At 49.1% G+C, this 12,766-nt stretch overlaps 1 protein-coding gene across 1 annotated transcript in view; it reads right to left on the reverse strand.

Moving 5' to 3' along the window:
- Positions 1-12,766, reverse strand: part of OTOG (otogelin) — an 88,138-nt gene that overhangs the window by 4,238 nt on the left and 71,134 nt on the right. The window contains exons 48-54 of the mRNA XM_040258258.1: positions 10,016-10,114; positions 8,866-8,906; positions 7,358-7,433; positions 7,053-7,231; positions 6,095-6,199; positions 5,781-5,900; positions 567-612 (exon numbers count right to left, since the gene is read on the reverse strand). Of these exons, the coding sequence (XP_040114192.1) occupies positions 567-612; positions 5,781-5,900; positions 6,095-6,199; positions 7,053-7,231; positions 7,358-7,433; positions 8,866-8,906; positions 10,016-10,114 (666 nt within the window). The remainder of the gene's footprint in view (positions 1-566; positions 613-5,780; positions 5,901-6,094; positions 6,200-7,052; positions 7,232-7,357; positions 7,434-8,865; positions 8,907-10,015; positions 10,115-12,766) is intronic.

Below are 12,766 nucleotides of genomic sequence, written 5' to 3' on the forward strand. Positions count from 1 at the left end.
ATGGGAGGGCCGAGGGCCTTGGGGGATGGGAGGCATGGGGTCAAAGGTCCTCAGGCTGATGGGAACACGCACACACATGCAGCTGGGGCTGTGGGTTCCTGGGGTAAGGATGAGGACAGATGCTCAGAGCTCTCACTCAGACCTGGTCAGGGAGCCCGTGTGCCTGAGGCCCACCCAGGAGGCACCTCCAAGACAGGGCTCCTGAGCACAGGGAGAATTCACGTGGGGGCATCTGGGCTGGAAGTCATGGCATGCCCAGAGGAGGCAGAGTAGCTGGGGAGTTAGTGACCTCCTGGATCCAACATCCCAATGCCCCCCATGTCCAACAAGAAGCAGAGGCCTTTTATTGCGAAAGGCATGTGAGCATGGCCCCTGCCCATCTGCAGCCCTACATCAGCTCTGTGAACACCACTGTGGGGGTGTTATCTCTTCATCTACTCCCCCAGAAAGAGCCACCTCCAGAGGTGCCAGGCCAGGAACCTGGCCCTCTGAGCCCCAACATGATACCCTGTACCCCCAACCAGAGCCCCCTCCCCACCCCCAATAGCCTACATTTGCTCACTCACATGTCCTGCAACATCCTTCCAAGGAAGGTACCACCGAGCCCCCAACCTAGAGGGAGAGGAGAAGAGGTGGGTGGCAGACTCTGTCCAGGCCAGGAGCCAAGATGCCAGCAAGAGGCACAAAGATTGCAAGAGTCTTGACTTGTTTCCTCCCATGATGCTCCAGGGCAGGAATTCCAGGAGTTCCAGTGGTCCAGCAGGCCCAGGCAAGAGCAGGAAGGGCCCCTGGGCTGGCCATCTCTGAGAGTCACAAAGCCTAGCCTGACTGGTTGGGACACTGGATCTAAGACTACCTCAGCACCCAGTGAGGCTGGAGGCTGGGTAGAGATGGCGCAGGGTGCCAGGGCCTCCTGTCTGTGTGGTGGTAGCTCTCCTTATGTACCCTGCCCCCAGCACTGTCGGCCTGCTTAGTGTTTCCTGCACAGAGGGTCAGGGAAGGGGGAGGGAAGGGACTGGCCCACGTGGAGCAGTGGTCTGGGCTCTCTCAGTCCTGAATAAGATGCCTCTTTCCTCTGGACTCAGTTTTGCCATCTCTCATGCTTGTGCTTCTGCTCAGTCACTAAGTTGAATCCATGGACTGTGGCCCATATCTTTCCATGGGATTCTCCAGGCAAGAATATTGGAGTGGGTTGCCATTTCCTACTCCAGGGGATCTTCCCAACCCAGGGATCGAACTCACATCTCCTACTTGGCAGGAAAATTCTTTACCACTGAGCTACCAGGGAAGCCCATTCTCCCACCTCTAAAATGGGACAATGATCCCTGATAGCCCTTCTCCTCTACAGTGAAATGGATAAAAGAATGGATGTGACAGTTCTTTGTAAATTAATATGTGTGTGTGAGTGTGGGTCTCAGCATATATGTGTGATTTTTGTGATTTATGTGTGATTTTGCATATGTGTCTGTATGAATGAGAAAGAATGATTGGATGTGTGTAATTGTATTCTAGGTGAGACCAGAAATCTTTAAAAGCTCAATATTAAGGTCAATGTCCAGGAGTCTCTGGCAGAGGCGTGGGTTGACGGTGGCCTGCATCAGGCTACATCAGGGGCACTGAGTGCAGAAGTGCCTACATGGAACCTCTTGTAGGAGGTCCCCATTATCTTCATTACCTCCACTATAGCTTGGCCTCAGGTCAAACAACAGGGAGGGAACACAGCCCCTGCCATCAACAGAAAATTGGATTAAAGATTTACTGAGCATGGCCCCGCCCATCAGAACAAGACCCAGTTTCCCCCTCAGTCAGTCTCTCCCATCAGGAAGCTTCCATAAGCCTCTTGTCCTTCTCCATCAGAGGGCAGATAGAATGAAAACCAAAGTAACAGAAAACTAACCACTCTGATCACATGGAGCACAGTTTTGTCTAACTCAGTGAAACCATGAGCCATGCCGTGTAGGGCCACCCAAGACGGGCGGGTCATGGTGGAGAGGTCTGAGAGAATGTGGTCCACTGGAGAAGGGATGGCAAACCACTTCAGTATTCTTGCCTTGAGAACCCCATGAACAGTATGAAAAAGCAAAAAGATAGGACACTGAAAAATGAACTCCCCAGGTTGGTAGGTGCCCAACATGCTACTGGAGGTCAGTGGAGAAATAACTCCAGAAAGAATGAAGAGATGGAGCCAAAGCAAAAACAAAACCCAGTTGTGGATGTGACTGGTGATGGGAGTAAAGTCCGATGCTATAAAGAGCAATATTGCATCTGAACCTGGAATGTTAGGTCCATGAAAAGTGAAAGACAGTGAAGTCACTCAGTCGTGTCCAGCTCTTTGTGACCCCATGGATTATAACCTATCAGGCTCCTCTGTCCATGGGATTTTCCAGGCAAGAGCACTGGAGTGGGTTGCCATTTTAGTTCCATGAATCAAGGCAAATTGGAAGTGATCAAACAGGAGATGAAAAGAGTGAACATCGACATTTTAGGAATCAGCGAACTAAAATGGACTGGAATGGGTGAATTTAACTCAGATGACCATTATATCTACTACTGTGGGCAAGAATCCCTTAGAAGAAACGGAGCAGCCATCATAGTCAACAAAAGAGTCTGAAATGCAGTACTTGGATGCAATCTCAAAATGACTGAATGACATCTGTTCATTTCCAAGGCAAACCATTCAATATCACAGTAATCCAAGTCTATGCCCTGACCAGTAATGCTGAAGAAGCTGAAGTTGAATGGTTCTATGAAGACCTGGAAGACCTTCTAGAACTAACACCCAAAAAAGATGTCCTTTTCATTATAGGGGACTGGAATGCAAAAGTAGGAAGTTAAGAGATACGTGGAGTAACAGGCAAATTTGGCCTTGGAGTAACGAGTGAAGCTGGGCAAAGGCTATTAATAGAGTTTTGCAAAGAGAACACACTGCTCATAGCAAACACCCTCTTCCAACAACACAAGAGAAGACTCTACACATGGACATCACCAGATGGTCAACACCGAAATCAGACTGATTATATTCTTTGCAGCCAAAGATGGAGAAGCTCTATACAGTCAGTAAAAACAAGACTGGGAGCTGACTGTGGCTCAGACCATGAACTCCTTATTGCCAAATTCAGACTTAAATTGCAGAAAGTAGGGAAAACCACTAGACCATTCAAGTATGACCTAAATCAGATGCCTAACAATTATACAGTGAAAGTGAGAAATAGATTTATGGGACTAGATGCGATAGACAGGGTGCCTGATGAACTATGGACAGAAGTTTGTGACATTGTACAGGAGGCAGTGATCAAGACCATCCCCAAGAAAAAGAAATGCAAAAAGGCAAAACGGCTGTCTGAGGAGGCCTTACAAACAGCTGAGAAGAGTAGCTAAAGGCAAAGGAGAAAAGGAAAGATGTACCTATCTGAATGCAGAGTTCCAAAAAATAGCAAGGAGAGATACAAAAGCCTTCCTTAGTGATCAGTGCAAAGAAATAGAGAAAAAAGAAAGAAAAAAGAATGGGAAAGACTAGAGATCTCTTCAAGAAAATTAGAGACACCAAGGGAACATTTCATGCAAAGATGTGCACAATAAAGGACAGAAAGTATGGACCTAACAGAAGCAGAAAATATTAAGAAGAGGTGGCGAGAATACACAGAAGAACTATACAAAAAAGATCTTCATGACCCAGATAAGCACAATGGTGTGATCACTCACCTAGAGCCAGACATCCTGGAATGCAAAGTCAACTGGGCCTTAGGAAGCATCACTACGAACAAAGCTAGTGGAGGTGATGGAATTCCAGTAGAGCTATTTCAAATCCTAAAAGATGCTGCTACTAAAGTGCTGCACTCAATACATCAGCAAATTTGGAAAACTGAGCAGTGGCCACAGGACTGGAACAGGTCAGTTTTTGTTCCAAACCCAAAGAAAGGCAATGATAGAGAATGCTCAAACTACCACACAATTGCCACACAATTGCACTCATCTCACACACGAGCAAAGTAATGCTCAAAATTCTCCAAGCCAGGCTTCAACAGTACATGAACTGAGAACTTCCAGGTGTTCAAACTGGATTTAGAAAAGGCAGAGGAACCAGAGATCAAATTGCCAACATCCACTGGATCATGGAAAAAGCAAGAGAGTTCCAGAAAAACATCTATTTCTGCTTTATTAACTATGCCAAAACCTTTGACTGTGTGGATCACAATAAACTGTGGAAAATTCTGAAAGAGATGGGAATACCAGACCACCTGGCCTGCTTCCTGAGAAATCTGTATGCAGGTCAGGAAGCAACAGTTAGAACTGGACATGGAACAACAGACTGATTCCAAATTCAGAAAGGAGTATGTCAAGGCTGTATATTGTCACCCTGCTTATTTAACTTATATGCAGAGTACATCATGAGAAACGCTGGGCTGGATGAAGCACAAGGGAGAATCAAGATTTCTGGGAGAAATATCAATTACTTCAGATATGCAGATGACACCATCCTCATGGCAGAAAGTGAAGAAGAACTAAAGAGCCTCTGATGACAATGAAAGAGGAGTGTGAAAAAATTGGCTTAAAACTCAACATTCAGAAAACTAAGATCATGGCATCTGGTCCCATCACTTCATGGCAAATAAATGTGGAAACAGTGGAAACAGTGAGAGACTTTATTTTTTTGGGCTCCAAAATCACTGCAGATGTTGACTGCAGTCATGAAATTAAAAGATGCTTGCTCCTTGGAAGAAAAGCTATGACCAACTTAGATAGCATATTAAAAAGCAGAGATATTACTTTGCCAACAAAGATCTGTCTAGTCAAAACTATGGTTTTTTTCAGTAGTCATGTATAGATGTGAGAGTTGGACCATAAAGAAAGCTGAGCACCAAAGAATTGATGCTTTTGAACTGTGGTGTTGGAGAAGACTCTTGAGAGTCCCTTGGACTGCAAGGAGATCCTACCAGTCCATCCTATAAGAAATCAGTCCTGAATATTCATTGGAAGGACTGATGTTGAAGCTGAGACTCCAATACTTTGGCCACCTGATGTGAAGAACTGACTCATTGGAAAAGACCCTGATGCTGGGAAAGATTAAAGGCAGGAGGAAAAGGGGATGACAGAGGATGAGATGGTTGGATGGCATCACCGACTCTATGGACATGAGTTTGAGTAAGCTCCGGGAGTTGGTGACGGACAGGGAAGCCTGGCGTGCTACAGTCCATGGGGTCTCAAAGAGTCAGACACGACTGAGTGACTGAACTGAACCGAATGTCAGGAACTCTAATACTTCAACTATAGCCCTAAACCCTCCAGGCAATCCTTTTCCTTTATGTGTGTACAGAATGACAGCTCTCCATGCTAGTACTGGACACCCATTAGCTCACTGCAGAACTGAACAGTACATCTGTGTGATGCACGTGTGCAAGTGTGCCTTGGTGTGTGGCCTGTGCACTGGCCTGATGAGGTGTTAACGGCCCTGTGGAGTGTGTGGTGCCTGTGAGTGGCTGACTGCTCATGTGGGTGTGTATGTGAGTGTGCTGAGAATGTGTGACAGTATATGTGTGCATGTGGACATGCTCGTGTGATGTGTGCAGATGCAGTATGATGGGGTCAGAGCAAAGATATATGGAGAGATGTGGAGTTAGGGTGGAGTCAAGGTGGCTGGTACACATCCAGGTTCCAGGGAAGCCCTCCTTCCACACATCTCTGCACCAAAAGACACCCCGGCCCCTATCCGCCACCACCACTAAGACAGCCAGTACCCCTGGCCTCCAGCCGTGCTGTAGGGAGAGGTGGCTGGCACTGACCTTGGCACACTCGGTCTCGTTGAGCGGTGGGCAGCTGATGGGCGAGCGGACGAGCACGGCGCCCAGGGGAGTGCTGCTGCAGTGGTGGCGGGTGCAGGCTGCGATCCAGGACGCCCCGGGCTGGGGGGACAGAGGCGGGTGATGGGGACTTGGGGACGATGGCCCGAGTGAACCAACAGGGCACAGCTCTGAGGACAGGTGCCGCCCAGAACTTGGCACTGCCCAGGACCCCATGAGGACCGAGTCCTGGGAGCTGGTCCCAGGTGTCCCTGCCTGGGACACCTTCCCAGTTGCACAGTTAAGGGGCTGCATACCAAGAACAGGGAGGTGGTGCCGTTGGGGAAGGTGAAGAGGCAGGACACGTTCCTGCAGGAGCCGCAGCAGGCCGCCAGGTCCCTCGGGTGCTCGTATTCCTGGTTCTGTAGGACGGGGCGGGACGCGATGGGTTCAGCCCCAGGGCCCACCTCCACCCTCCTGCACTCCCACTCTCTGCTTGTCCCTGAGCCCAGAAACCAGAGGAGGGGCCTTGGAGATGGCTGGGAAGGAAACCCCAAGCCTCTCTTGATGTCGAGTAGGAAGGCCGTCTTTATGTACCCTGAACCTCCCTTATAGCCCTTCCTTGACCCAGCCCCAGTGGACCAAGAGATGGCATTGCTGCTAATTAAGAGTGCTGGTATTCATTTCAGATAGACTTTCGTTCGGGTCCCAGTTCCTGGGGAAATTTTGACAAACAGCTGGACCTCCCTAAACTTCAGTTTTCTCATCTGAAAAATGGGAATAATTTCATCATCTTTTACTCGACTAATATCGATTCCAGATAGACTTTCGTTTGGGTCCCAGTTCCTGGGGAAATTTTGACAAACAGCTGGACCTCCCTAAACTTCAGTTTTCTCATCTGAAAAATGGGAATAATTTCATCCTCTTTTACTTGACTAATACCGATCCAGGCCTTACTAGAAGCCAGTTGCTCTCCTAGGTACCTGGGCATATAGAAGCACTCAACAAATGGTAGCAACACAAAGATACAAACCAAGATGATAGGGAATGTGCCAGGCATGAGTCGGTGCTTAATAAATGTGTATTTTCTCTGTCAAATGTCCACCCTCGCCAGGCCTGCACTCTTGCTATTCTCCTCTGGCTTTGGCACTTTGCACAGGGGGTCTTGGAGGTCCCCCGCCATGCCCATTCTCTAGACTTGTCCAAAGAGCTTGGGCGAGCTTGAAGCGCCCCACTGACACCCAGCTCCCCGGGCCCCCAGCCCCCTCCCCCTACCGCCTCACAGTGGACGTCACACAGCACAGAGGTGGTGTTGATCTGGTAGAAGTTAGTCAGAGGGTCGAGCACGTCAGTGCAGCGGGAGGTGTGGCACACGCCATCTGCCGAGAGCTCCACCACCGTCTGGCCCGGCTGCATCACCCCCAGCTCGCGACTCAGACACACGGGGGCCTTCACTGGATGGGCAAGCAGGGTGGTGACAGTCAGCAAGAGCCCAGCACCCCTACCAGCCCCAGGCTGACTGGCCCAGCCCTGGATCGCCCAACCTGCTCTCCCTCCCGGGCTTCCCCCTCCCCACTCACCGCACTCATATTTGGCACAGCCACACACGTTCTCCGCGCTGCGCATGAACGCCTCGTCCAGCTGGGACTTCTCCCACTGGGTGGGCAGAGGAGGTCAGCACCTCAGGGCTGGGGAGGCCCAGCCCCACTGTTGGGAGCAGCCTACCACCTGGGGTCCTCTCTCTGTCAGTAGTTTCCTTGCAGTGGGTAGGGAGGGGCCTGGCAGGCCTGTTGGCCAAGGGGGCCCTTGGCACCCTGTGAGTTCAGTCATCCTCTTATAAGGATGCCCAGGTGGCTCCTCCCTGCTGAGGAGTTGCTCCCCAGTGTCCTCTTCTGGGCCTTGGGCCTCTCCTGTTATCCTGAGCACCCACTGGCCATATCAGTGGGGCCCCTGCATGGCTGGTGGCCCAGAGCCCTGCTCTGCTCATATACTTTCCTTCCTCCTAACCCAGTTAAAAGGAGAAGAGGCTAGGATGGGGGAAAACATGAGAAGAGATGAGGGCTGGGTGGGAGGGAGGCAATACTTAGGATCCAGAAAATCATGTAAACAACATAACTTTAAACACAACTTTCCATTTCTTAAAGTATTTTCAACTTTTCTCAGTGGCCATGCAGCCTGATAGTTAAGGGTATGTTTTCTGAAGTCAGATTTCCTGGGTTTCAATCCTGGCTCTGAGATTTACTAGCTACATTGCATTAACCTTAGTTTCCTTTTTTGTACTGAGATAATCATAGACTCCACCTCGTTTGGGTTATCGTGAGAATTAATATGATAATGTATATAAAGTCTAGTCAAAGCTATGGTTTTTCCAGTAGTCATGAATGGATGTGAGAGTTGGACTATAAAGAAAGCTGAGCACCGAAGAATTGATGCTTTTGAACAGTGGTGTAGGAGAAGGCTCTTGAGAGTCCCTTGGACTGCAAGGAGATCCAACCAGTCTATCCTAAAGGAAATCAGTCCTGAATATTCACTGGAAGGACTGATGCTGAAGCTGAAGTTACAATACTTTGGCCACCTGATGTGAAGAACTGACTCACTAGAAAAGACCCTGATGCCAGGAAAGATTGAGGGTGGGAGAAGGGGATGACAGAGGATGAGATGGTTGAATGGCATCACTGACTCGATGGACATGAGTTTGAGTAAGCTCCAGGAGTTGGTGACGGAAAGGGAAGCCTGGCATGCTGCAGTCCATGGGGTCGCAGAGTCAGACACGACTGAGCGACTGAACTGAACTGAACTGAAACATCAGCTACTGTCATCAGCATCCCCATCATCTCCACCATCCCCACCATCATCCCCACCACCACCATCAATGTCTTCCTTGTAGTACTGAATCCTCACCACAACTCTGAACTATGATCAGACCCACTTTACAAGCAAGGGTACTATGCCCAGAGAGCAGAACTTGATACAAGAATGCTGACTTGCAGTTCAAGGCTCATCGACCAGATGAAAAGAGTGGGGAAGGGAAAGGGAGGAAAGAAAGAGGGGGTGCCAGGGGGAGTGGGGAGGGGCAGGGTCTTCATACCAGATGGCACCGGGGCACTGGGATTGTGTCACAGTCACATTCTGAAAAACAGGAGGGGCCAGGACCCACCTCACCAGAGATGTCCAGGCGGGAGCCCCCTGGGCCTCCCAGATTCCTCACCATAGGTGCAGTCTCTCTTCTAGCCTCCCTCCATCCCCACATGGGGGCTGCAGCTCCCCTGGTTGGGCAGGTGGGGTGTGATGGGCCCATAATTGAGTGTGCAGGGAGGATAAGCAGGTGGATGGGTCAACCCCAGGTTCCCGTCCGTCATCTGGGCTTCATCCCTCCCAGGGCTCCAGAACCCACTAAGCAGAGCAGAGTGGGGCCTCTTCAAGAAGGAACATGGCAAGGGTGGAATTTCTGATCACTTGCATTTCCCAAAGTATACCCTCAGCAAGCTGAGCTCTACCCTGAACCTTTGCCCATGAGCAGGTCCAGTTCTAAGCTGCAAAGGAGCTGACTTTGGAGGTACTGCTGCCTGTGACATAGGGCTCCACCAGCTCTAGCTTCAGGCGGAGGAGAAGTCAGGGTCACAGTGGCTATGAAACAGACTTTGGAGTCACCCCCTCATGCAGCAAATAGTCTTAAGCACCTATACGCTGAGATTTTTCTGTGCTTTGGGGACAAATCCATGGATAAGACAAACTAAAATCCCTGTCTTCATGAAGTTTACATTTTAGTAAATGCAAGCAAAATACCCGGATGCAAAACAGAGTTTTTGAACTCTTTTGAAAACCATTTTTATATAAAATTCACTGGTATTCATTACTGATCACTGCCACTCTCCACCTGCTTCCCAAAAGGACTTCAGGTGAATTTGAACGAAATCATGATTACTATCCGATGGCTGCAATAAAGACTTTTTTTTTAGGTGAAAAAGTTCCTTTTTGCAACAGGGAAGTTGCTTATTTTCTCCTTTTATTCTGGGGAGACAAAAAACTGTCTAGCACTCAGGGAGCGGATGAAGCCAAGAGGAAGGCCACTTGAAGGCTTCCGTCTGGTGACTCTGGAGGAGGAGAACCTGAGCCAGGTGGACAGTGGTGGCCCCGCGCCCGCCTCCCCGGGCCTGGGCCGTGCCCGCCCCCCCCCCCCCCCACCCCGGGCCTGGGTCTCCGCCTTTGGGGAGGGGCCGCTCTGTGCAGGGACTTACCACAGGACTTGTAGGGGCAGCAGCGCTCCGGGCTCCACACCTCCACCAGGGCCGTGCCCATGCCACACTGCACGTGGGGGCAGCGGAAGCTCTCACACACTGTGCAGGAGGGGGCAGGGGATGCGTCAGACACAGACACCTTGGAGCTGGGGTCCTCAGAAACACATTGGCTAAGGAGGGGGTACCTCCTGGTTCCCCCCGAGTTCCCTCAGTGTCCTCAGGCACCCTCTGGAGTCCAGGGGCGACGTATGGGCTCCTGAAGTCTCCCCATAGATCCATGTCAGGACCCATGTCACCCTAGCTCTCCTCCAGGAGGTATGAGGAACGTGACAATGTCAGAAGCTTCAGCTCGTTCAGCTGGGCCTCCCTCTTGGGATTCTGTGTCACCCTGAGACTAGTGCTCTAAGGGTGGTCAAGGACCAAGGGAAGCTCTCCTGATGGACAGTTCCTCTCTACGAACACACCTCCTCCCGTGCTGTGCAGACTTCCTCCTCTGGCAGCATCTCCACCCCAGTCTGCTCTGCTTCAGCAGATGCTACACAGACTCCAGGGCTCACACTTCCCCTCGTCCTGCTCTTCAGCAGGTCCCCTCTTAGTTTAGGATTCCCCGGCCACTCATTGAGAGACCAAGACGAGGAGGGGATCCCTGGACACAACTTTCTGGTGGGGAGGGAAGGTGCCAGGGACAATGCAGAAGGTGAAAGACTATAAAACTTATTTTATCTACTAAAAAAAATATTGGCACAGGTAAGAATTATTAATCAATTTTCATTCATGTTGATGTATGGCAAAACCAATACAATATTGTAAAGTAATTAACCTCCAATTAAAATAAATAAATTTATATAAAAAATAAAATGATCACTAGCAAAAAAAAAAAAAGAATTATTAATCAATTTTCAAAAACCTAACAGGCAAAAGGTGAGAAGGACATTTGTATAATGTCTAAGTGATAGGTTACTTTCTGTTTGAAAGAGGAAATTTGTAAATGTAAGATGGACAGGTCACCCTAATCCAGGGCCAGCAACCACAGAGTATGTGCCTCCTGGTGTGACGAAGCTGAAGAATAGTGTGGATTTTTAGCCTGAATCCATGAAGTCTTGCTTCTAATTTCCAGTTTACAGAAGCACAGAAGACAGAGGAGCAATGTAAACACTTTCAAGAAGAGGCAGCCAGGTAAATCCAGAGGGTGGGACTTCATGCTGGACAGTAACCCAAACTCTACAATTTAGCATTGCGTGGAAGAAAGGGCACTTACTAGATTCAAAGACACTTAAGCACATAATGTTCATCTGTGAGTCTGGCTGGGATCCTGGATTGGACAGACCAGGCAAATCATAGACTGGGTGTGACAGGACTTGGAAATGTATTACCAAGAAAAGTAAAGGTCATTCACTGAAAATCTGGCTTAAAAAGAGCATGTACGGTATAAACTCAATTTGGTAAAACACATTCATATTGTATAAAGGCATGGAAAATATCTGGAAGAATATGTACTGAATTGGAGGATATTGACAATGGAATACCTGGGAGGTAGGAAAATTGCATTTTCATTTTCTTGTCTTTACTTGCATTCAGTGCTTTCTACAGACTAAGCACTTTTGCAAGAAAAGTGTAGTGAAGACTGGGACAAGGTAATATCAATGACCTCTGTTTATTGAGGGCGCTAGTGTTACAGAACTCGTCTGCCAGTGCAGGAGACGGAAGAGACACGGGTTCGATCCCTGGGTCGGGAAGGTCCCCTGGAGGAGGGCATGGCAAGCTATTCCAGTATTCTTGCCTGGAGAATCCCATGGACAGAGGAGCCTGGTGGGCCATATAGTCCACAGGGTTGTAAAGAGTCAGAAATGGCTAAAGTGATAGCACGCACTATATGCCGAGCACCATTATATTAAGGTAGTATGTACATAGCACACACTTCATGTATATTATCTCTAATCTTCACAATATCCCCTTGAGGCACATGCTGTGATCAGCATTTTATGAATGAGAAACCTTGGCTCAGAGAAGTTGTACATTGCCCCAGGCCACGCAGCTAGTCAGTGATTGGCCTTCAACACAGTGACTGACTCCATACCATTGTCAGTTCAGTTCAGCTCAGTTCAGTTCCGTTCAGTCACTCAGTCGTGTCCGACTCTTTACGACCCCACGAATCGCAGCACGCCAGGCCTCCCTGTCCATCACCATCTCCCGGAGTTCACTCAGACTCACGTCCATCGAGTCTGTGATGCCATCCAGCCATCTCATCCTGGGTCGTCCCTTTCTCCTCCTGCCCCCAATCCCTCCCAGCATCAGAGTCTTTTCCAATGAGTCAACTCTTCGCATGAGGTGTCCAAAGTACTGGAGCTACAGCTTTAGCATCATTCCTTCCAAAGAAATGCCCGGGTTGATCTCCTTCAGAATGAACTGGTTGGACCTCCTTGCAGTCCAAGGGACCCTCAAGAGTCTTCTCCAACACCACAGTTTAAAAGCATCAATTCTTCAGCGTTCAGCCTTCTTCACAGTCCAACTCTCACATCCATACGTGACCACAGGAAAAACCATAGCCTTGACTAGACGGACTTTAGTCGGCAAAGTAATGTCTCTGCTTTTGAATATATTATCTAGGTTGGTCATAACTTTTCTTCCAAGGAGTAAGCGTCTTTTAATTTCATGGCTGCAGTCACCATCTGCAGTGATTTTGGAGCCCAAAAAAATAAAGTCTGACACTGTTTCCACTGTTTCCCCATCTATTTGCCATGAAGTGATGGG

Source organism: Oryx dammah, unplaced genomic scaffold (assembly GCF_014754425.2).
Source record: "Oryx dammah isolate SB20612 unplaced genomic scaffold, SCBI_Odam_1.1 HiC_scaffold_17, whole genome shotgun sequence".
Classification (NCBI taxonomy): Eukaryota; Metazoa; Chordata; class Mammalia; order Artiodactyla; family Bovidae; genus Oryx; species Oryx dammah.